Below are 22,673 nucleotides of genomic sequence, written 5' to 3' on the forward strand. Positions count from 1 at the left end.
CTTCCTTTTTGTTACAAGGGTAATTTTTTATTTAAAATCAATTTAGGTAACCTAGTATATTATTAGTTTCAGGGGTAGAATTTAGTGATTCATTGGTTGCATACAACGCCCAGTGCTCATTACATCACGTGCCCTCCTTAATGCCCATCGCCCAGTTACCCCATCCCCCCCCTCCCCTCCAACAACCCTCAGTTTGTTTCCTAGGGTTAAGAGTCTCTTATGGGGACGCCTGGGTGGCTTAGTCGGTTAAGCGACTGCCTTCAGCTCAGTTCATGACCCTGGAGTCCTGGGATCGAGTCCCATATCTGGCTCCCCGCTCGGCAGGGAGCCTCCCTCTCCCTCTGCCTGCAGCTCCCGCTGCTTGTGCTCTCTCTGACAAATAAATAAATAAATAAAATCTTAAAAAAAAAAAAAAAGAGTCTCTTATGGTTTGCTTCCCTTCTCTATTTCAACTTTTCCTTCCCTTTCTCTATGTTCATCTGTTTTGTTTCTTAAATTCCACATGAGTGAAATCTATGGTATTTGTCTTTCTCTGACTTATTTCACTTAGCATAATACACTCTAGCTCCATCCACATCGTTGCAAATGGCAAGACTTCATTCTTTTTGATGACTAATATTCCATTGTATAAATTTACTTCTTGAAATGTGTCCCTTTTTGGTTAGATGTTTTGGGGAGGCAGACAATCTCTGCTTTATTCACAGAAACCTATTATCATGGATCACCACTAGGAAGATGCATTCATTGCCTTCTCTATCCTTTTTTTATTTTTTATTTTTTTTAAAGATTTTATTTATTTATTTATTTGAGAGAGAGAATGAGAGAGAGAGAGAGAGAGAGAGAGAGAGAGAGAGAGCATGAGAGGGGGGAGGGTCAGAGGGAGAAGCAGACTCCCCACTGAGCGGGGAGCCCGATGCGGGACTCGATCCAGGGACTCCAGGATCATGACCTGAGCCGAAGGCAGACGCTTAACCAACTGAGCCACCCAGGCGCCCTCTATCCCTTTTTTTAAAGAGGGGTGGGGGAGAGGGAAAGACAGAATCTTAAGCAGGCTCCACACACAGCACGGAGTCTGACCTGGGGCTTGATCTCATGACCCTGAGACCATGACCTGAGCCGAAATCAGTTGCTCAAGTGACTGAGTCACCCAGGTGACCCGCGTTCTCTATCCTAAACCATGAAACCTTCATGAGTACCCAGCAACCAGCCAGACAAGGTGGCGTTGCCTCTCCGTTACCTGCCCGTGATGCTATAATGGGCTCTCAGTACCTGCATTGCCTTGACTTCTGGGAAGTCCCCGGCAGAAATCTGGTATTCTCGCTGCAGCTGAAGGTAGATCTCTGGCAATCTGCTGATAAGCTCTCTCTTCTTGTTTTCCTTTCCGAATACACTCGGCATCTCCTTCTTCAGGTGGCTGATAAGGTAGGCATGTACCTGAAGGGGCATATGTCAGTAAGGACATGCTATTTAGAACTGCACCAGAAAGATAAACAGGAAGGCGTCCTAAATGTATCATAACACATAACAGGTGCCTGTGCAGGGCCATGGCCCTCCGGACAGAAGAGCGAGGATCAGGGGGCTGGGGGGCTACATTACAAAACTGCTTCTGGGCGTCTAGAATGTGAAGTACATGAAGGACCCCAAGGTGGTGCTGTCTACAGGTGCCTGGAAAGAGGGTTCTGCCCTCCCCGGCCGAGTCCGAGCTCCAGAGAGAGCTGGCCTGGGTGTCGGGTTTAAGAGCTGGAGCAGAGGTAGGTGGTGGCCAGAACCACAGGAGTGGTTGAGACCACCGAGGGAAAGTGGGCAGAGAAAACCCCACCAAGAAGGGCCAGGAGGGGGAGTGGGCTGTGACAGATAAAGCCTGTGGGGGAGAAGGGCCAGGAAGAGGTGACACCTGAGTTGAGCCCCGAAGACTGGATGTGAGGGAGGGCTGTGGCCATCCAGGAGAGTGGAGAGCGCAGATGGTGGTGTGGAGGTAACACACTGCAGGCCCTATTTGGGGCAGGGCTGTGTATGTGGCTGTGGCACATCTCAGAAAGTAGGGAAGGCAGACTGCTGTGGGGGCCAGGAGCCGATGGAGAATTAGAATGAGCCTCCACTAACCTCCTGTGGTGCTGATGAAGGTTCTGGGAGACCAGGGGCCAGCACAGTGCCATGAGCTCCCTGCTTTGGAAGCGGGCCGGTGGCTGGGGATAGATAGGGTGGGGCGACTGACTCGGGCAAGGTCTCTGGCACTGAGCCGTGCCGAGTCTGTGCAGGGAGCAAGGGGGGTGGGTGGGGCCTGGGCAGAAAGACCTTAGTTCTGGTGATTAACCAGAAGACCTAAAGAAAGTTTCAGCAGGGCCAGTGCCCGGGAGCACCAGGAAACGAAACTGGAGGCTGATGCAAATGGCTGATCTGACGTAAGTGGCTAATCTGCATGGAAATCTGTGCCCGGTGAACAGGGAGATGAAAATTCCTGTAACCTCTCCGTGGAGAGTTTGAACCCCAGGATCTCTATAGGCGGTATGGAGGTCCTTTCTGCACCAGACCAGCTGTGTGGGACTAGGCCAGACGGCAGAAGCTCCCTCCGGGACAGGGACCCCCAGTACACAAAGGGGAAACTCCAGACACCCGGATCAGCTGGCCGTAGCAGGCCAGGGACTGTCACTGGAGAGGTGGTGAACCCTGCTGCGGTGGGCTCTGCTTGGCTGTGTCACCCCCTTCCTCAACATTTCCACTCTTCTGCTGATTTCCAACTTTAGGACGTGAAGAAATATTTGTTACAAAAGTTCTCTTTGTATGCCAGAATTCTATAGAGTCATTTAGAAGTCAAGAAAATAAAATGGGAATGGATGAAAAACAGAACAGCGACGACAAGAAGAAAATGACTAGGCAGCTATGGAAGATCCTTTATTAAAGAAAACAGACCTCTATAATCTTGTGGAAGAATGGAAATTGAATAAACGGGGTAAGCAGAGACATCCTCTACCTCAGCTGAGAGCCTCTGTGTATGGACCCACACTGGGCACAGCCCAGAACATTCTGCTAAGATCTGAAACCTAAAATAAGTGTGTAACGTAAACGTGGACGGGCTCAGACCAGATGATGTGAAAGGGAGGTGTCGAAACCTCTCTGTCACTAGTACACTTATTTACCTATTTTTCAAATTAAAACAACTTAAATCATTTATATGATTCTTTGAGAAAGGGGAACCCCAAATTTGGGAATGCTTTATTTAGAGTGTCAGACTAACTGCATTCCTGAGGATATGATGAATACGTGGTAAGACTAGCAATTTCCTTGCCTTGGACAGTGAATGCCTGGCTTGGTTTGGTGGGGCTGGGGAGGGTATTGTATCGCACAGAAGGACTTGGAGGGGCTGCCGACCTCAATTGGGAGAACCAGCAGCCACTAGCTGTCCTTGTGTCATTTCCAGGTGCTCCTGAAACTTCTGGACTGGGCCAGTGGATCCCTCTCCCTTCCATACTCAGGCCTGCCCTGCGCTGGAGCCAGCCCCAACTGAAGCAGGAACTCCCAAGCTGCTTAGTCTCCTATCTACAAGGGTTTTTACTAAACCCCCACCCCCAGAGCCCAGGCCTGGGGCAGCTGCCGGACCCCTGCAGGGCTTCCCAAGACTCCCTCACTGCCTACTAATGTGGACCCTTTGAGTTGCCAGGCCTGTGCTCAGGGAAGGCTGACTCCCCACACAGCCACCAGCCGCACTAGGATTGGCACTCAGTTTCTGAACACTGCCTGGTGCCCAGGGGCCTGCATTTCTTGGCCTGACTGCAGGTGATGTGCACCTGCCACAGCTCTCCACCATGGCCTGGCACCTGCTCCCTCATCGCAGCCCTCACGGTGTTCTTTGGTTGGTGACCAAGACTGCTAGATGGTGGGCTACCCTTGGACACCAGGCCTCCGGTGCCCTAACGGAATCTGGGCCTCAATTCCTTCCTCCTTCCACCCTGCCTGGCACTATCTGAGTCATGACCCTCAGGGGCCCTGCTCATGTTGCAGGCTGCTCTCAGCCTCAGCCTCCACTTCCAGAAAGTTCCACCGGCCTGTTTGGTGGGAGTCTCCTATTGTGCTGTCTCTGCCTCCCCACCCACTCCTGCCCTTCCATGGGCATCCTGGCAATAACCCAGGGTCAGACACAATGTATGGGCCCTGCCTTTAAGAAGCTTATCGAGTTACAAGGTAAATTATAATCCTTAGAACCACGGAACATTACATCTGGAAGGGACCCCCGTCCCTTCTAATTGCACGTCTGGTTCCAGGAAATTCACATGACTTACACAAGGTCACACAGCCACTTTGTGTGGGTGAGGCAGAGCTGTCACTAGCATTCAACTGCCTCATTCCTGTCCTTACAGAGTTAATTGCTCTCTGTGGGGATGCATTAAAAAATCTTACTAAAGGGGTGCCTGGGTGGCTCAGTCATTGAGCGTCTGCCTTTGGCTCAGGTCATGGTCCCAGGGTCCTGGGATCGAGCCCTGCATCGGGCTCCCTGCTCTGCGGGAAGCCTGCTTCTCCCTCTCCCACTCCCTCTGCTTGTGTTCCCTCTCTCGCTGTCTCTCTCTGTCAAATAAATAAATAAAAATCTTAAAAAAAAAAACTAAAGCTGTTGAAAATCTGGAACTGAAAATGAACTGTGTCCTACAGAAAATCAGTGTGGAAAACTGTGACTTGATGGGTTTTGATTGTCCCTAAGTCCCAGGGACACTGTGGGAAGGTCATTTAGAACTTTGATTGTCCCTAAGTCCCAGGGACACTGTGGGAAGGTCATTTAGACCTCCATTTAGAGTCTCTTTCCCCATATGAAAAAAACGCATATATTATGGCACATACCCCTATGAACACCACGTAGGATGTGGGTACAGACAGCAGTCTTCTGGCAGGATGGCACCTTGTAATTTTCTAAAGACTCTTGGTAAACAGATGGGACAGCCTGGAGGCACATTCCTGCCCTTCTGTGTCAAAGAAGTTTTTCCAGATAATCACAGGACTGAGGGCCAGACCAGGCGATGGTCCCTGGGGAAGCAGGTGGACACAATCTAAGACAAGACCTTTTGTTCTTTATAATGAAAGAAGACTAATTGAGAAGAAGGGAGACAGGAAAGACAAGAGGGAAGAGAAATGGGGGAAGGGGGAGGCTGATGAGACCCAGCGCTGGAAGGCCAGGGTCAGGCCCTGCCCCCACTGCCCACTTGCTGAGCAACACCGGGTGACTCGAGTCCCCCACCTCCGCCTACTCACACACAAACTGGAAATGACAACTCTGACCTCACAGGGTTGCTAGGATGAGAATCAAAAGAGAGCATGGATTTGGATGTACTGGAAAGAGGAGTAAAAATGTTCCTTTTTATTGCCTAATGGCCAAAGACCCACAGTCGGAGGGTTAGTAATGCCAGAGAAGGCTTGTGGTTTAGTTCTTACTAAATAATGAATAAACTCGTACCGAATTATTAATAGTTACTGAAAAAATTAATAAGCTCTATGTATTTGAATAGTAGTATGATGAATCTGGGTCCCAAGCGCTTCATTCACAAGTGACATTGAACCCTGGGGGCTTTTGAATATTCTTATCTGGTCCAATTCACCCTTTCTCTCATATAAAACTGGGAAAGCCCTAACTCATCCAATGCTGGTGATTCGGGCTAGGTCAAATGCATCACAATGTCAGTTTCTCTCTGGGCTAATAACACAATGAGCAGAAAGAGATATCCTTCCCTTTAAATGAACATGAATTTATATCTAGCTAACATACATATTCTGCTACAATCTCATTAACTGTGCCCAGTGACAAGTGTTCGTACATACCCAAGGCGGAGAAGCATGTACTCAGAGTGATACTGGATGTATCCACCCTGGGCATGGAGGGCAGCCCCAGACAGCGAGTCCTGAAAGCTTCCATTGCTCATGGTCAGTAGGAGTGGAAATCCTCATAGGATTTAGATATTGGGGAGCAGTTTGGGGGGATTCAGGCTGGGGGAACATGGTTCTACACTATGCCATCTCAACTGCAAGTTAACCCAACCTGTTGGAGACCTGCGTCTTTGGAGGCCCAGCTAGAAACTTGCACCGAGCATTTAACATTAAGAGATCAGCACATTTTAAAAGTGGGTTTATGATGATATATTAAAAAAAAAAAATCAGTTAACGAGGTAGAGACCCAGAAGGTGGGGTCAGCCGCTGTAGAAGGATCCTCACACCTGAGCCTGGGCCCATTTGGTGAATTACAAAACATCTAACTTCTCCACAGAAGGAATTGGCAGTGCAGACAGACCGGAAAGCTAGGCTCTGCGCTTTGCATGTGACTGGTGGAGAACACGCTTTGAAGACAAAACTGAATGCCACAGACCTAGGGTGGATGCTGAAAATCCCTGACCTCTCCTTTTCTTTCTCATTTTTAGCTGTTCCTTCCTCAAATGTTGACTCATTTTTTGTTGAGTGAAGATCGCTAAAGGGGTGGGAAACTTTCCTACTCTTGGGCAACGTTTACAAAGGGTGGAGTCCTCACTATTTTTGTTCGTTTATTCCATTAAGTACTCTTATTTGGGGTTTGTTTGTAAGAGCCTAATTTCCTCAATTTGGCTATTTTAGTGATAGCTGAATAAAAGTAAATGACATTTTCTAAACGCTTTTTTGGGCTTTCCCAAAACTGCCTAAAGAATCATGAAATGAACCTTGATTAGCACCTTAGATTGTAAATCGTCTTCAAAAAAGGATGCCTACTGATATCAATAAGATGCAATCTTTGAGGTTAACCAAAAAACCCACTCTGAAGTTTTGTTCCTTGAAATACAGAGTTGTGAAAAATATATAGAAAAATGGAAAAAGCAGGGAAATTATTAAATTTCAAGAGATCTTTGGTAAGAGTGCCATTTTTCAATTATTAAAGTGTCATTTTTATGGTCTCTTGAGCTTGATCACTGCAGAACCTGGCAGGATATTAGCAACAGGACATACATGCTTTACTTCTGGAAGGGATGTGAATTCTGCCTAATTAAGGTGTTCTATAAATTAGACACACTCCGTACCCCAACTCGATCTGACACCTCCTAGGTGACATCTAAAAACTTATCCTTTGCATGTCTGTCAGCTTGATAAACCTCTAAACTTTGCAGGGTTCCTGTGGATAAACAATTTCATAGAATCTGTGAATGACAGATGAACGCAAAAAGCAACAGTGAGAAGCTACAGATGCTGTCCACTCTGTACTTCAGGTGAGTGCTCTCCAGACCAAGGAGCCAAACTAACTAAGGTCCGAATTTATATTTTGCAACTCACAGGCTGTGAGGCGTTGGGCAAGTTGCTTCACCTCTCTGAGCTTCAGTTCCCTTGCATGAGAAACAAAGATAATGCCCGACTTTGTGCACAGTTATGGACTGGATCAGATGAAATAACACATGTAATACACATCGTAGAGCTTCTGGAACACGGCAGACCCTCAGTAAGGATTGGCTTGCAAAAGCAACCCTGGATCAAGAGAAATAAAGATCAATATGCCAAAATCAAGGAGCATTTTCATGCAATATAAATACCACAAAGAGAAAAACTTGGGTGACTCCTTGTCCGTTTAAGCAACAAATTCACAAATGGCCATAAAGTGGCAGATGGTGTGAAGCAGATGACATCGGTTAGTAGCTAAGGCCTTTGTGCTGAGTTCTGCTCCTTCTTTGCCCGAGCCTCTGTGTGCTGTCCCCCTGTGCAGGATGGTACTGCCCCCGGGAGCACCCTGGCACTGAGAAGCTCAGGCTGGAAACATCCATACTTCAAACATTTTCTTTTATGAAAAGGAACAAGCCAGATACTATTCTTAGGAAGAAAAAAAAAAAAAGACAAGCTTTTTTCCTAGACATAAGCTCAGCAAGTTGCCGCCTCTGCCCCCTCCCCCACCCCGCACCCCGCACCCCGCACCCCTGCATCAGCACAAGGGCTTTCATTATTCCCACTGTCAGGACAGAGCAGCATTCTGTGGCCATGCTGGTCCATCCGTTCAGAGGGCCTAACGCTCAAGGAGGGCAGAGAAGTCCCAAGGCGCTTGGCACTCCCTGTGAACTCTCTGCTCTTTATTTACTTCTATGACCAAATACAGCTGCGCCTTGAGTCACTAGGCCTTCAGCAGTGACTGGTAAAGTAGAAATGTCCATGGGCATTTATAAATAGCTCCAAGACAATCTTGAAATCTACAAAGGCTAGCAGAGGATTCACCCACTTGGTTATAGAATAAGGTTGGGAATTGTGGATGCTGAAGTGTGAGTTCAGATGTATCAGCTGAAGAAGAGAAATACCACACGCCAAGGGGCTGCCAAAGGGGCGAAAGCAGACTTCCTGCCACCGAGCGTTAGGCCCGGGACTAGCGCATGAGAGAAATCACTTCAGGAAAGCTGCAAGTAAGTGGATTTACAAACTGATTAGCATGACCTACGGCCTTGTAGAAAAAATGGTGGTAGGGCGCCTGGGTGGCTCAGATGCTTAAGCGTCTGCCTTCGGCTCAGGTCATGATCCCAGGGTCCTGGGATCGAGTCCCGCGTCGGGCTCCCTGCTCCTTGGGAGCCTGCTTCTCCCTCTGCCTCTCTCTCTCTCTCTCTCTGTCTTTCATGAATAAATAAATAAAATCTTTAAAAAAAAAGTGGTGGTAGCTCCAGAGAGGAACCAGTCTGGACCAGGAAGACGGGATAAAGAATGGTACCTCACAGGGGCACCGTGACTGCAGATCAGCCAGGTGAGACAGGAGTATGTGTGAGCATGCACCGGGATGCAAGGTGAGCAGAGGGCAAAAGAGCAAATGGGGGTCCTGTCTGTGGGGCCAGAGACAGACGGCGCCGGGCGTCTCTTTGGATACAGGAGTGATGCTGCTGGGTGAGTGCGCTGGCACGAAGACGGAGGCTGCTGGGCAGCGACGAGGAGCTGTGAGAAGGCCGACTGCCTGTCCAGTAGCCAGCCACGCTCAGCGAAGCCCTCCCTGCCTCCCCCAGCCAGACCCCCTCCTCAGAGCATGGTGTCCACACCCCACTCAGCACACAGCTCATCATTCTGTAATGGGGGCTTGGGGGCCTCTCCTCCTCCTCTGCCAGCTAGGCTCCCCAGCCCTGGCCCTGGTGCTTAGCAAATGGGGCCTGCATGAGGCAGAGTGGTGGCGGATTCCAGAAGGCTGGCCTGCTGGACCCCAGGGCCAGACCGGAAGTCACTCTGTGCAGCAAGAGTATAAGGGAGGAGACACGGTTTCTTTGCCACCAGAAGACGAAGGGGAAGTACACTGCCCTCCCTTCCCGACCAGGGTGCCAGTGGATTTGGCAAGGCAGGCCTTTGGACTGGTTTTAGCTGATGCAACAAGGCGCAGGGCTAGGCTGAGCGCAGGAGTGCTGTCTTTTCGTCCAAGTTTTGTTATTCGTGGATTAGGTGACCCTGCAGAGATTGCTTATTCTACCTCGTCCTTCCAGAATTAGGGAGTGGATAGACCTCTGGCTTCCAAATGTGGCTGATTATCAGAATCACCTGGGGAGCTTTACACACACACACACACACACACACACACACACACACACACACACACACACACTCACATGCACAGACTCACATACACACATGCAGACATGCACACACACGAATCAGAAGCTCTGGGGCAGGGCCCGGGAATTTACATTGGTTCAAGCTCTTGGGTGCTTCTGATGATCCTTGACACCAGACAAACTCTGGAGGCACTTCCAGCTTTAGAGGAATATAAGATTTTGTGAAAGGTGCACACAGCTTTTAAAAAAACATTTTTTTCCCCTACACTTTTTCTTAGAGGAGTCATGCCCTTTTCTCTCTTCAGAGATGTGAAAGAATCAAGGACAGTGCTTGAGGATGGCCAGCAGATGAGCACTCACCCCGCCAGGTACATACCCCTGGGGCTGCCGAAAGGCTCAGCTGTGAGGTGGAGAAGCCCAGAGCCACAGCGGGCACGTTGCGGGCACCCACCCAGTGTGGGGTGCGCCACAGCCTCCAAAGAAGCGCACTCAGTGCGTCAGGCTGAGCCCGCCTTCCTCCTGGGGCAGCTCTGGCCCCAGTGACAGTGGACACTGGGTTCTGTGCCTTAGGCACAGGGTGACTAGTGGTGGCATCTCAGCACCCTAATGGTCCCACCAACACGACCTCTCTGGCTCAGCTGGCTACATTCTCCTTGTCCTAAGATAATAGCAGCTTCCAGGTGGTGAGTGCATCGATCCCTCCCTGTGTGCCCCGCAAGCGAGGTCACACTGGAACCTCACAAGCATCCTATGACATGCTCTTACTAGCTCTATTTTACAGATTAGAAAACAGGTTTGGAAAGGCTGAATCATCTGCCAACGATCACAGAGTAGGAGCCAGAATCTAAACAAGCATACTGATCTTGAGGCTCTCTTCTTAAACTTCCACTTTCCATTCCCTAGGGCACCTGGAATGGAACCTCCCGCACCCCCACCTTCCCTTAGAGAGGAGAGAGTGGGAAGGGTCCCCTGCTGCCCAGGGTGTCTCCTTGGCTCACCTTGGCCAGCCTCGCTCGCTTGATGAGGTCGTTGAGTTTGCGCACGGCCGCCTTCTGGGGAAGGCTCTGGATGTCTCTGAAGAGGTCCTGGGCCTCGGCCTCGAAGAGGCGGCGGTTGTCAGTGTTCTGCAGGGGCTGTGCCCAGAAGGAGCCGATGTAGACACGAAGCACCTCGGGTGTGTTGATGACCTTGCCCAGGGACCACATGAGGGCCCCGTAGACGCGCATCAGCTGCTGTGTGTCCACTTGGTCGGCCTTGTTCAGCACCACACGGATCTTGTCGTCCTGGCCCCGGAAGGCCTTGATGGCCTCCGAGAACTCGTCTGAGATGTCCAGTTTGTGAGCATCGAAGAGCAGGATGATCCTGTCCACACGCTCTGCGAACCACTGCAGGACCTGGCAGAAGTCATAGCCTAAATGGAGAGGAGGGCACGTCAGTGTGGCTGATGCTCAGGGCTGGGGACGTGCTGGTGCGCTGGCGGCTGCCAAGGACAGAGCGCCACCTCCAAGGACGCAATGGAGGCCTCATGGCCTGCAAATCACTTCAGATGAGCCCCCTAGGGCTGGATGCATTCAGGAGTTAATGCTGAGGATCCCAGGAGCCCTTCCCTGGGGAGAAACAGGGCCTGAAAAGGTGCGCATGACCATTCTGATCGGACGTCACTTACTTCTGGATCTGTGATTTCATTTAGTACCCACGAGTCTCCTACTTCCCCTGGTACAGTCCTTGGGATTGATGGCAAATTTGATCAATGGCTCTGTAAAACCACAGGCCCTGGGTCAAAAGTTCTCCCTTCTGCCAAAGGCTCGCTTTTCAGAAAGAAGCAGAGGTGGAGAAGGAAGAAAACCCAGGGGTCGCTTGGGGTTGTGCCCAGTAAGCACAACAAAAGAGGAATTGTCTTCTCTTATCCTAAGTGTTTAGGGCTTAAGGATGCCAAATGTTGACCTGCCCCCAAACTGTGACCAATATTTATCATTTGGACTATTTATATCTTAAGTAAGTTGTAAATATTTTTAAAAAATCATGTCTCACAGCCATTGTATGAAGCGGTCTCTTGCCAATTTCATTTTAAAAAATGGCCAGGCCCACAACAAATTGTTTAGTTTGCTTTGGCTGCATGCCAATATGCTCCAAACCATGCAGCTCTGTAAACACTCCTCACCGGCCGTGGTCAAGGCCTGTTTCGGGCCTGCCCCTGGGGAGGCAGAGGCCCGCAGAAAGCAAACAAGAGAGGACCAGTCCCACAAGGTTTATTTTTAATCTCTAGGCTATGAGTGATTAGCTGTGGGCTCAGGCTCGGCGCAGTCCAATTAGAGCCAAGATGGTACCTTTCTTGACTTCTACTTTAGTCCTATCACCCCTTTTTTATAGATCTTGAGAACTTCCAAACACACATAAAGGTCTAGAAAATAATATGATGAATGCTGATAGGCTCACATCACATAACTTTAATAAATTTTGACCTTTGGCCTTTTTTGCCTCAGATGCTTTAAAGAATTTAAATGTACTTTATTTATATAACAAAATTCCATAGAGCAGTGAGGATGAATTAGATTTTCACTTGTCAACACAGGCAAATCTCCAAAAGACTGGTGAGCGAAAAGTCAGTTTCAAAAGGATATATCCAGCATGATAACATTCACGTAAAACGTTAAAAAAAACAAAGCAATACTCAAGAGCCAACAGATACATACGACATCACAAATACAAAAATATTAACGCTAATTTTGGAATACTGGTCAACTCTGAGCGTTCTAAGGTAGACGAGAAAGCATCTAGAGAATGATCTATTTTCAAAAATAAAGGGGGTCGATGGACTGAAGTTTCCATAAATTTGCAGAACAGGTGTAAAGGGAGTAGTTGAAGAACAAAAGGATTTAGACACAATTTTAATAAAGAACATGAAACATTCCAAAAATGCTGAAATCCCCTGTGGACCCTTCCCCAAGCACTCTCCCCAGAGGAAAGCACCGCCCTTGAACATGGTGTTTATCGTCATTACATGTTTGTGTGTTTCCCGTTCATACTTCTCACTTCTCTATTCTGTCTCACGGTGGCACTCCCTGATTCCCTGGGGACAGGTGGGCAAAGGTAGTTGTCAGAATGTGGGCCAGAGTTTATTTTCATCACGATCAGCAGTCAGGTGAGAACAGAAGAAAATCAAAGACCTGTTGCATGGGGTTGCACAGCAGTATGTAAAGATTCAGAGTCCAGATTTCACTCTGAGTTCTGTCCCTGCAGGGCCAGAACAAACTGCCTCCCAAGGTGCTTCTGTCATTCCAGACTGATTTGGGTCCATCAGATAGTCCCAGACTCTGGGTAGGAGATCCTCAGCAGATGAATGATGGTGCTGTGTCCTGGGAGCCAGGAAGATGTTTTAGAACTGACCACCAGAAAGACCTGCATGTGGGCACTGGAGTGGACATGAGTTGAATTTGCTGGACACCCTTCCTATTGGATGAGAGGTTCCATATGGGCCATAGACGCTGAAAGTGTAGCAGACAGTCCCTTACCCTACTCATTGCCAGATTGGGGTACAGACAGGTGATCTAGAACCAGAGAATCATCTCCTCCCACCAGACGGGGTTGTTGAATCTTGAGGGAATGATGCAAAGTCATAGGGAAAATGAGAATTTCTTTCTTTCTTTCTTTTCTTTCTTTCTTTCTTTCTTTCTTTCTTTCTTTCTTTCTTTCTTTCTTTCTTTCTTTCCTTTCTTTCTTCCTTCCTTCCTTTCTTTCTTCTTTCTTTCTCTTTCCTTCTTTCTTTCTTCCTTCCTTTCCTTAAAAAAAGATTTTATTTATTTGAGAGTGAGTGAGTAAGCGAGTGAGAGAACTATAGGGGGGAGGGGCAGAGGGAGAGGGAGAAGCAGACTCCCAGATGAGCAGAGAGCCAGACTCAAGGCTCAATCCCAGAACTCTGGGATCACGACCTGAGGCGAAGGCAGATGCTTAACTGACTGAGCCACCCAGGTGCCCTGAAAAATGAGAATTTCCTCATGGCAGAGGTGCTGAATTGAGAGTCCAGTGGTGGTGGCTTCCTAACCTAGTTTTTCAGACTAGCTTTCCAACCTATCCATTAATTCTGTGAACAAGTGGATTTTCGGGGGGCGCCTGGGTGACTCAGTCATTAAGCACCTGCCTTCGGCTCAGGTCATGATCCCAGGGTCCTGGGATCAAGCCCCGCATCGGGCTCCCTGCTCCGTGGGAAGCCTGCTTCTCCCTCTCCCACTCCCCCTGCTTGTGTTCCCTCTCTCGCTGTCTCTCTGTCAAATAAATAAAATCTTTAAAAAAACAAAACAAAGCTGGATTTTCTGAAAATTTCCTTTTCTGCTTACCTCAGAATCAGTTTCTCTGGTTTGCTACCAAGAACCATGATTGGTGAATAACTTTCCCCACATCAGAAATACTCTTACAATCAGTGCCAAAAGACTTTTGGCACCCCCATTGCTGTCAGCACCTGCACATGTTCAAATTCAGCCACGGAGACATGAATCTCTTCCTCCAAGGACCACCCAGGTTGAGTGGTGGGGCTCGACAGTACCTGTATTTAAACTTTCACTTAAATTTGGGTTTCTCATAGTTATTTTAAATGTCTTTTTAAAAGATGTCACTCCAATGCGTCACTGAAATAAAAAAGTTAGTGGGAACAGAGCTGCCAGATATAAGTTTACTATAAGTGAGGTCATTACTCATCTCTGGAGGAATGGCCACATGTCTGTATTTTCTTGTTTTAAAGTAACTAGGAGAACTTAAAGTTTAAGAAGTACAGGTAGATACAACTGTGTTCTGTTTCTCATTGAGCAGGTGTAAGGAATTATTTGTTACACATTAGGGAGTATAATCAAAGGTAAAAAAAAAATCACCAAGTGTCTTAGGAGAAAGCAAAGAATTACCACAGCTGGGAGAGGTTGGTCTGCTCATTTTTTTTCAAACACAGTTGTTGTTATTAGTATTTTACCATTTTAACCATTTTTAAAAAAGATTTATTTATTTTAGAGGGGGAGGAGGGACAGAGGGAGAGGGAGAGAATCTGGAGCAGACTCCCCACTGAGCACCAAACCCGACGTGGGGCCCAATCTTGCAACCCTGAGATCAAGACCTGAGCCAAAATCAAGAGCTGGATGCTTAACTGACTAGCTACCCAGGAGCCCCCCCACTTTAACCATTTTTAAAGTGTACAATTTATTGGCATTAAGCACATTCACATTGTTGTGCAGTCACCACCATCTGTCTACAGAACTCTTCATCTTCCCAAACTGAAACTAAGTACTCATTAAACATTAGCTTCCCATTCCTCCCTCCCCCAGCCCTGACAACCACCATTCTATTTTGTCTTTATGAATTTGACTACTCTAGGTACCTCATGTTACTGGAATCATACAGTATTTGTCTTTTTGTGACTCGCTTATTTCATTTAACACAATGTCCTCAAAATCCATCTGTGTTGTAGAATTTGTCAGAATTTCCTTCATTTTTAAGGCTGAAGAGGTCTGCTCAATTCTTATGTCTTCATGATATAAGATAGGCACCCAAGTACTTATCTACCAAAAAGTTCCAGCTGATTTTAAAGAAATGATTTAATTTAATGATGTTATTTATTTAGTCTGTTGGCTGAAAGAAAACAGTGACTCAGAAGGACCTACAGATCACTGATTCTCAAAGTAAGGCCTTAGACTCAAATAAGGCACTTGCCAAAGGTTAGACTTGCAGATCCCTCCCCACCCAGAAGTACAGAATTGGAATCCCTGAGGCTGGGCTTGGTGGTCTGCATTTTTTAAACTTCCCAGATAATTGGCGATGCCTGGTGGTATAAAGACCACTACTCTAGGCTGAACACCAAAGAATGGGATGGCACAGACAGATCTACATTACTACTGGTCTAAACACATCTAAAGTAGCTTCTTTTTATTCTAAAAAGTTACCAATAGATGTTTAGATGGTGCACCAAAGAACTGAAGAAACATGGAATTTAAATCTGCTTTCATTTGAAGATGGATTTTTAAATTTATGAAAGTTCCCCTATCTTTGCTGATGCTGGACCTTAGCCCTGGTGAGCCCTTCCCCTCTGGGGTAGGACCGAGAAATCTAGCCTAAATCCTTATCATTCTTCAAAATACCTGGACCTTGATTCAGTTCCATGTTACTTAATTTCCTTAAGCCCCAATTTTCTCATCTGCAAAATCGAGCTATTGAGTGATTACATGAGAAAATACCCTTAATGTGCTCGATATAATGTTAAGACTTAGTAAACTTTCAATAAATATAAACTTTCATTATTATTTCTATCCCCCGGGCTCCAATCCCTGCTGTAGGTGGACTCAATCACTCCCACTTTTGAGCCCCCCAAGCCCTTTAAATATACTTTACACAGTGTATTCTAATCAGGTGGATGTACAGGTCTCTGTCATTGGATCATAAATTCTTTAACTGCAGGGACAATGTCTTGCACAAGAGATGATTAAGAGTATGGGCTTTGCCTTGGACTTTTATAAGAGATATTCTTTTTTCAAGGCTTTTAAAAGTTGAAACATAATTGACATAGAACATTATATCGTATTAGTTTCAGGTGTCCTAAGAGATCTATTCTTGACAAAGTGCTTCCAATTAAAAACAACAACAAAACCTGAGTCAGAAGCGGTTTCCTCACAGGAAACAAGTGGAAAGCAGTGGTCAGATTTTTCCTTTACTCTTGTCCACTTAGGGATAAAAGATTTTTGGGGCTCACCTGCCTAACCCATTCTTGCAGTGGGAAAAGATCTAGGCACTATTAAAGAATGGAGAAAGAACAAAATAAGACAATTGCAGTGAAATTTATTGATGGTAGCATAGATGAATTTCCTCATTCAAGAATTTCTGAGAGAATACTATGTGCTTATGCACATGATTTCTACTATCAGATCATTACTCATAAACTCATATAATCAGTGGTTTTGTTCACTGAACTTTTGAGTACATTACAAGTTATTTAAGATAGTGTACATTATTAATGATAGGGAACTCTATGATCAACTTGTAAAGAGGGCCATGAATAATTCTGCTTTAACAGTAAGTATAAGGGTGATCAAAACTGGAAAGTTACAGACAATAATAATAATGGCTAATGGTAATAATATGCTTACTGAGGCATTGTTCTCATCAGTGTACAGACATTAATTTATTTAGTCCTCATAAGTCTGGGGGAGGGAACTATTAATGTTTTCATCAACATTACTGTTTTTGCAAATACATTATTTTTATACCATGTAAAGTTAATACAAATTACATACAATTAGAAACAAGGTGGTAACTAGGTAAGGTGATGGATGTGTTAATTAGCTTAACTGTAGTAATCATGTCACTGTATATGTACATTAAATCATGTTGTACACCTTCAATATACACAAATTTTATCTGTCAATTATGCCTCAGTAAAGCTGGGGGAAAAAAAAATAGAAAAAGAGTATTGGCTTTGGATTCAGGCTGCCTCAGGTCTAATCCTGGCTCCATCACTTACTAGTTTTGTGAGCTGGGGCAAGTTACTTAACCTCTTTGTGCCTCATTTCCTCATCTGTAAAATGGGGCTGGGCACCTGGGTGGCTCAGTTGGTTAAGCAACTGCCTTCGGCTCAGGTCATGATCCTGGAGTCCCGGGATCGAGTCCCACATTAGGCTCCTTGCTCGGCGGGGAGTCTGCTTCTCCCTCTGACCCTCCCCCATCTCATGCTCTCTCTCTCTCTCATTCTCTCTCTCTCTCAAGTAAATAAATAAAATCTTTAAAAAATAAAAATAAACAAAATGGGGCTAATAATAGCATCCACATACCTCATGGGGCTGTGGAGTTAATAGATGAGAAACATTTGAGTCATCCTGACATCTAGAAAGCTCTCCAAAATGTTATCTACTGGTTATTTAAAAAACCTTTGCAATGGGTGCATGGTGCGAGTGCAGTAAATGTTGAAGGATGCCTGGCTGGGTCCAAGTATAGTCTGCAGCCATGGAGAAATCACAATTAGGGTAAAGGTGACAGCGCTAGGATGCTTGAGCCAAGTGAAACAATCAGTGCTCAAAAGATAGCTAACAGAAGATACGACTTAGCAGAGAACTGCCCATATTTTATAAATAGAGCTGGTGGACCCTCAAAGGGTGAAGCTCTACCAGTTGGTCCTAAAGACACTGGGTTGCTCCTAAAATAAAGCTATGATTCTAATCACAGATACTTCCTGGCTTATAAAAGTCCTGTGCATAGCCATACTGGCTGGGATAACCAGGGCATACCTTGTACCGAGTGGGAGGAGAGTAATGAATTTTCCCAAAGATTCAGTTACAGAGGGTGGTCAGGTCTCTCTTACCAACCTGAGTTCAGTCACACTGTGCTAAGTGGGTCTGTGACAGAGCTACAATTTAAAGTGGAAAACCAGTGGCCCTGAGACCGAATGTGGCCCTCGGCTGCTATTCTGTTTGGCCTACAGCCCACATACTGTCATTACATTTGGAGTTGCCTGTTTTTGGTCCAGACACACTCTGTAGTTCTAACAGCCCATTCCGCCTGCTGCCCACTTCTGAGTGGAAATACCACAGACTCTGCCTCTGAAAAGTCACCTCCTGCTCCTGGGCTCCCACTGGGGTCTTATAGCTCCCCAGAGACCTGTACCATCCGAGGTCACAGCTGGTCCCCCACTGGGCCGTGAACGCCCAAGGGTAGGGGCCCTTTTTACCCTGCTCCTTACAGCACCAAGACAGTGGTCACCAAGGGCAGGCCTCAGTACACGCTTCCTGAAGGACTGAGTGTTTTCTGTGGAAAACTGTGTTCAAAATTCCCAGAGCTGGCTTTACACAAGCTTTTGGAACGCCTCTCTCTGGAATTTAGAAGTACACTCAACATTTAGAAATGTAACAATACTTTTCAAATACAAAAGTCAAAATGGATTAATTAATTATCAAGTGTCTAGGATGTGCTTGGAATGCTTGCTGAGGGACACACTTCCATAAAACAAAGGCTGCTAGCTTTATCCATCTACCCCCAAACTGGAAACATTCCAAATGTCCCTCAACGGGTGAATGGATAAACTGTACCAGTGGAATAGTGCTCAGCGATAAAAGGGATGAGCTACTGACATGCGCAGCCCACGCGGGGCCATCTCGGGAACACCAAGCCGAGTGAGAGAAGCCAGACACTAAAGAGGATTCCATTTATGTGAAATTCTAGAGCAGACAAAACCAAGCTACGGTGACCAGGAGCAGGCCAGTGGTTGCCTCTGGCTCAGGGTGGGGCTGGGACTGACTGCAAAGTGGCACGGACAAAGAAGGAACTTCTCAGGGGGATGGAAAGGTTCTATTTCTTGATGATGGCGGTGGGTGCACTGGTCAAAACTCACCAAACTGGACAATTAAAATGAGTGCATTATTATGTTCTACTTCAATAAGAATGACTTTAAAAATTAAAAAAAATTAGAAAGAAAAGAAAAGGAAGAGAGAACAAACTCAAGGCTGCTAAACTTGTTTGAAGATACACATCTCCACAAACTGCTGGATGGACCAGGAAGTTGAAATCTGTTCATCAAGGGGAATATGTAGCGCATTTGGCTGGGTAAAGTGTTGAATGTAGCTAAAGCAGGAGCCCTAGGCTTTAGTCGAAATCAGTCTTTAATGTAAAATTTGGCTCATCCACTGGGACTTTGAGAGTTGTGTAATTTCACAAGTGTCTTACCTTCTGGCTAAGGTGATAAGTGAGTCTCCCACAGTGATGATCAGGGATGAGAATGCTCTGAGTTTGAAAATCCGTTCTAGCTAGGGCGAATGCAACAGAGCCTAGGGTACATACACACCTGGGTGTGTGTGTGCACATGCATGCATGTGGGGTAGTGCGTGTATGCTTGTAGTAATGAGTATGTATGGAAGGCACAGGAATCCACATCATAACACACTTGTCCCCATGCTGCTCAATGTATTTTTAAAATTTATTCATCCAATTACAGACATCTCAATTCTATTAGATCTAATGGAACTTTTATTAGTCTAGAACAAAACGGAGATGTCATCAGCCCAATTGGTTAAAAATGTAGTTTCTATCTTCGCACAAGATAGAAGCACAAGCTCTGTAGCTTTGGGAGCTGAGAAAGAGAATTTGTCCTGTGGAAGATCCCAGCTTGGCATCCTGGCTCCATGTTCTGGGAACAAAGGGAGGGGGCAGGAAGGAAGGGGCCCCTTCCACCCAATCAGGGGCTTCCATCACAGGCCCCGTGGAAGCTGTGGTCTCCATCCAAAGGGACCCACCAGGAAATGACATCTGAAATTGTTGCCCCCTGGCTCAGGTAAATATAGGGTGGGGGCCTTGAGAAAACTAATTTGGCAGTTGTTTTTAATAGAACAGAAAACAAAATGCTTAAATTTCTTCCCAGAGCCAAGTTGCTAATTACCGGAGTTTTAAATAAGCTGTGTGTCAATAAAAGGATACAAGACAATGGAGGACAGCCAGAACGGAGGCCGGGTTCTCCCGGCCCATGTTCCTGGCCCCATTCTTGGGGTGGATGAAACCACTTGCCCAGCTGGACACGGTCCAAGACTCAGCTCAGACCTGTCCTCTCTGGCGGGGCACAGGCCTGCCCCTTCTACAGCCCACAGCTCCCGTTTCATGCCAGGCCACTCAAAACCCCACCACAGCTCTTCCTGTGCTGATTTGTCTGGGGTAACCCTGGCCTCTCTCCTGGAGGTCCCTTCGGCATTGTGTCCATCGTTGTGTCCCTCCAGCACCTAGGTGACTGTCCAGTGCAGACCATCCAGAAAGACACCAAGAGTGTGCTGGGAGCACCTCTAAACTGTACTTCTTGTCCCCGGGCTCCTTCCTCTCCAATCCAGCTCTCAAATGTCCCCACCCCTTCTCAGAATTTGCAGATAATCCCCAAAACATTGAGTGCCCTGATTACTTTTAGAAGAGATGTTTGCAAATTCTCCATGACTAGCTCCCACCATCCCTCTCCAGCCTTGTCTCAGGGTCTCTTACTAAGCCACACGCTCCCCACCCCATAAACCACACAGGGCTCTTTGCCCTTCTTCAGAGGCCTCCTGCAGTCTCCTGCCTCTGCACCTTTGCCCAGACTTCCTTCAGCCTAGGATGCCCTGCTCTCTCATCTCCAGCTACCCTTCCCTCTGGGTCACTTCCCTCTAGGAGGCCTTCCTGCACCTGAGTAGAACAGACCCACCTTCCCCATTTCCTCCCAAGAGGGTCTGTGCTCTGCCACAGCTCATCCACTAAACTATAAGCAGCCTGAGAGCAGGGGACAAGTCTTAATCATGCTTAGAACCCAAAAGCCCACCACAGAACACTTTGTACTGTCTGAATCAGGTTCCCTATGATGTATTCTTATAGCACCAGTGACTTTTCTTTAGTAACACTTATACTTTCTGGTGATATATTTATTTGGTGATAATAAGACAGAAACTCTATGAGGGCAGAGACTCGATCTCTCACTGTATACCCAGTACTCAGTACCTATTATTGAACAGAGTAGGTGTCCAATAAATTTGGGTTATTCCTCAAAAAATTAAAAATAGAACTACCATATGATCCAGCAATCCCACTTCTGGGATTAATTCAGAAGAATTAAACTGAAAAGAATTTAAATCAGCATCTCAAAGAATTATTAGTACTCCCATGTTTATTGCAGTGCTATTCACAATAGCCGAGATAGGGAAACAACGTTAATGTCTTTGGCAGACTAATGGCTAACACAAATGTGGTTTAGCCATCCAATAGAATATGATGCAGCCTTAAAAAAGGAAATTCTGTAACATGGATGGACCTGGAGGACATTACACTAAGTGAGATAAGTCACTCATAGAAAGACAAATACTACATGATTCCATTTATACAAGGAAATCTAAAATACTCAAACTCCCGTAATCATAGAGTGGAATGGTGGTTGCCAGGTTGGGGGTGGGGAGGAGGGGGATGGGAAATTACTAAGCAACAGGCACAAAGTTTCAGTTAAGCAAGAGGAGTAAGTTCTAGAGATCTGCTGTACGACACTGTGCCTATAATTAACAATACCGTACTGTGCACTTAAGAGGGTGGATGGCATTTTAAGTGTTCTTACTACAATACATATGTACACATCAGTGTACATAAATAAAATCTAAAACAAAATAAATTTGATTAATGAACTGAAGGGAACAAGAAGCATAACTGATTTTTAGCAAGTTAGAGGGCAAGGCTTAAACAGTACTGTGAGTTTCTAAAAAAAAGAGCTGTTACTAATTATAGGAAGTACAAATAACCTCAAAATAAACATCAAATATCTGGGATTGCTCAGGTATTAAATATACATTTTCAAAAATAGTCACTTTGGTTAACAATAGCAACCACTTCAGTTAAACATGTGCGACAAGTCCTTGTATTGTTTTCAGGCTGGGTTTACTTTGTAACTGGAAAAGGCTGTTTCTGAAAATGTGATTGGGGTTGGGTGCAGAATGATAGCTCAAAATAAACGATGGCAGCAAATATTTACTGAGCTCTCTCAACATTCCTGCACTTTCTACCAACATAATCTCTCCTAATCCTCACAACAACCCCATGAAACAGGTGCTATCGTTATCCTTATTTTCTAGGTGAGGATACAGAGACTCAGAGAGGTTAAATAACTTATCCAAGGTCACACAGCTATTTCCTAGGAGAGCCAGGATTCACACACAGGGACTTGCATCCCAGAACCTGTGCTTTTATCCACTGCAGGGTACCACAGGTACTCCAGGATGGTGACATTCGAGGTGATTTTTATTTTCATCTTTTTGACCTTTTTAAAAGTAGTTTTATAAGTGTCCTACAATAAATATATACTCTTTTTGTAATAAGAAAAGAATAAGCATATTGTAAAGATTACTGGTCCCTATGTGACTGGGCTAACAATATCACTGAAGAAGGCTTTCCTTTTCTTCTATAATGGTGTTTAGCGAGGGTCTGGATTTCTAGCATTTTCCAGCCTATCACCATCTCAAGAAACCCTGAGGGTGAAGTACTGTCTTTGCAATTACAGGTAACCTCTGGAGGAAGAGTCGGCCCTGGATCGGCGGTACTTGCCAGAGCACTGGGAACAAGCTGGTAGGGAGATGAGTCACAGACACTCTGCTCCTGCTGCCCCCTCTGCTTCCCCTCACCCCAAGCTGATCAGATGCACAGGTGGGGTGCAGTGGGGGTAAGCGGAGG

The 22,673-nt window shown here is 46.2% G+C and overlaps 1 protein-coding gene across 1 annotated transcript in view; it reads right to left on the reverse strand.

The window, feature by feature from the left end:
- EHD4 (EH domain containing 4) overlaps window positions 1-22,673 on the reverse strand; it is a 74,966-nt gene that overhangs the window by 9,831 nt on the left and 42,462 nt on the right. The window contains exons 4-5 of the mRNA XM_028094440.2: window positions 10,496-10,908; window positions 1,270-1,434 (exon numbers count right to left, since the gene is read on the reverse strand). Of these exons, the coding sequence (XP_027950241.1) occupies window positions 1,270-1,434; window positions 10,496-10,908 (578 nt within the window). The remainder of the gene's footprint in view (window positions 1-1,269; window positions 1,435-10,495; window positions 10,909-22,673) is intronic.

This window comes from Eumetopias jubatus, unplaced genomic scaffold (assembly GCF_037043125.1).
Source record: "Eumetopias jubatus isolate StellerSeaLion01/CBP00866 unplaced genomic scaffold, mEumJub1_p1.0 scaffold_7, whole genome shotgun sequence".
Taxonomy (NCBI): domain Eukaryota; kingdom Metazoa; phylum Chordata; class Mammalia; order Carnivora; family Otariidae; genus Eumetopias; species Eumetopias jubatus.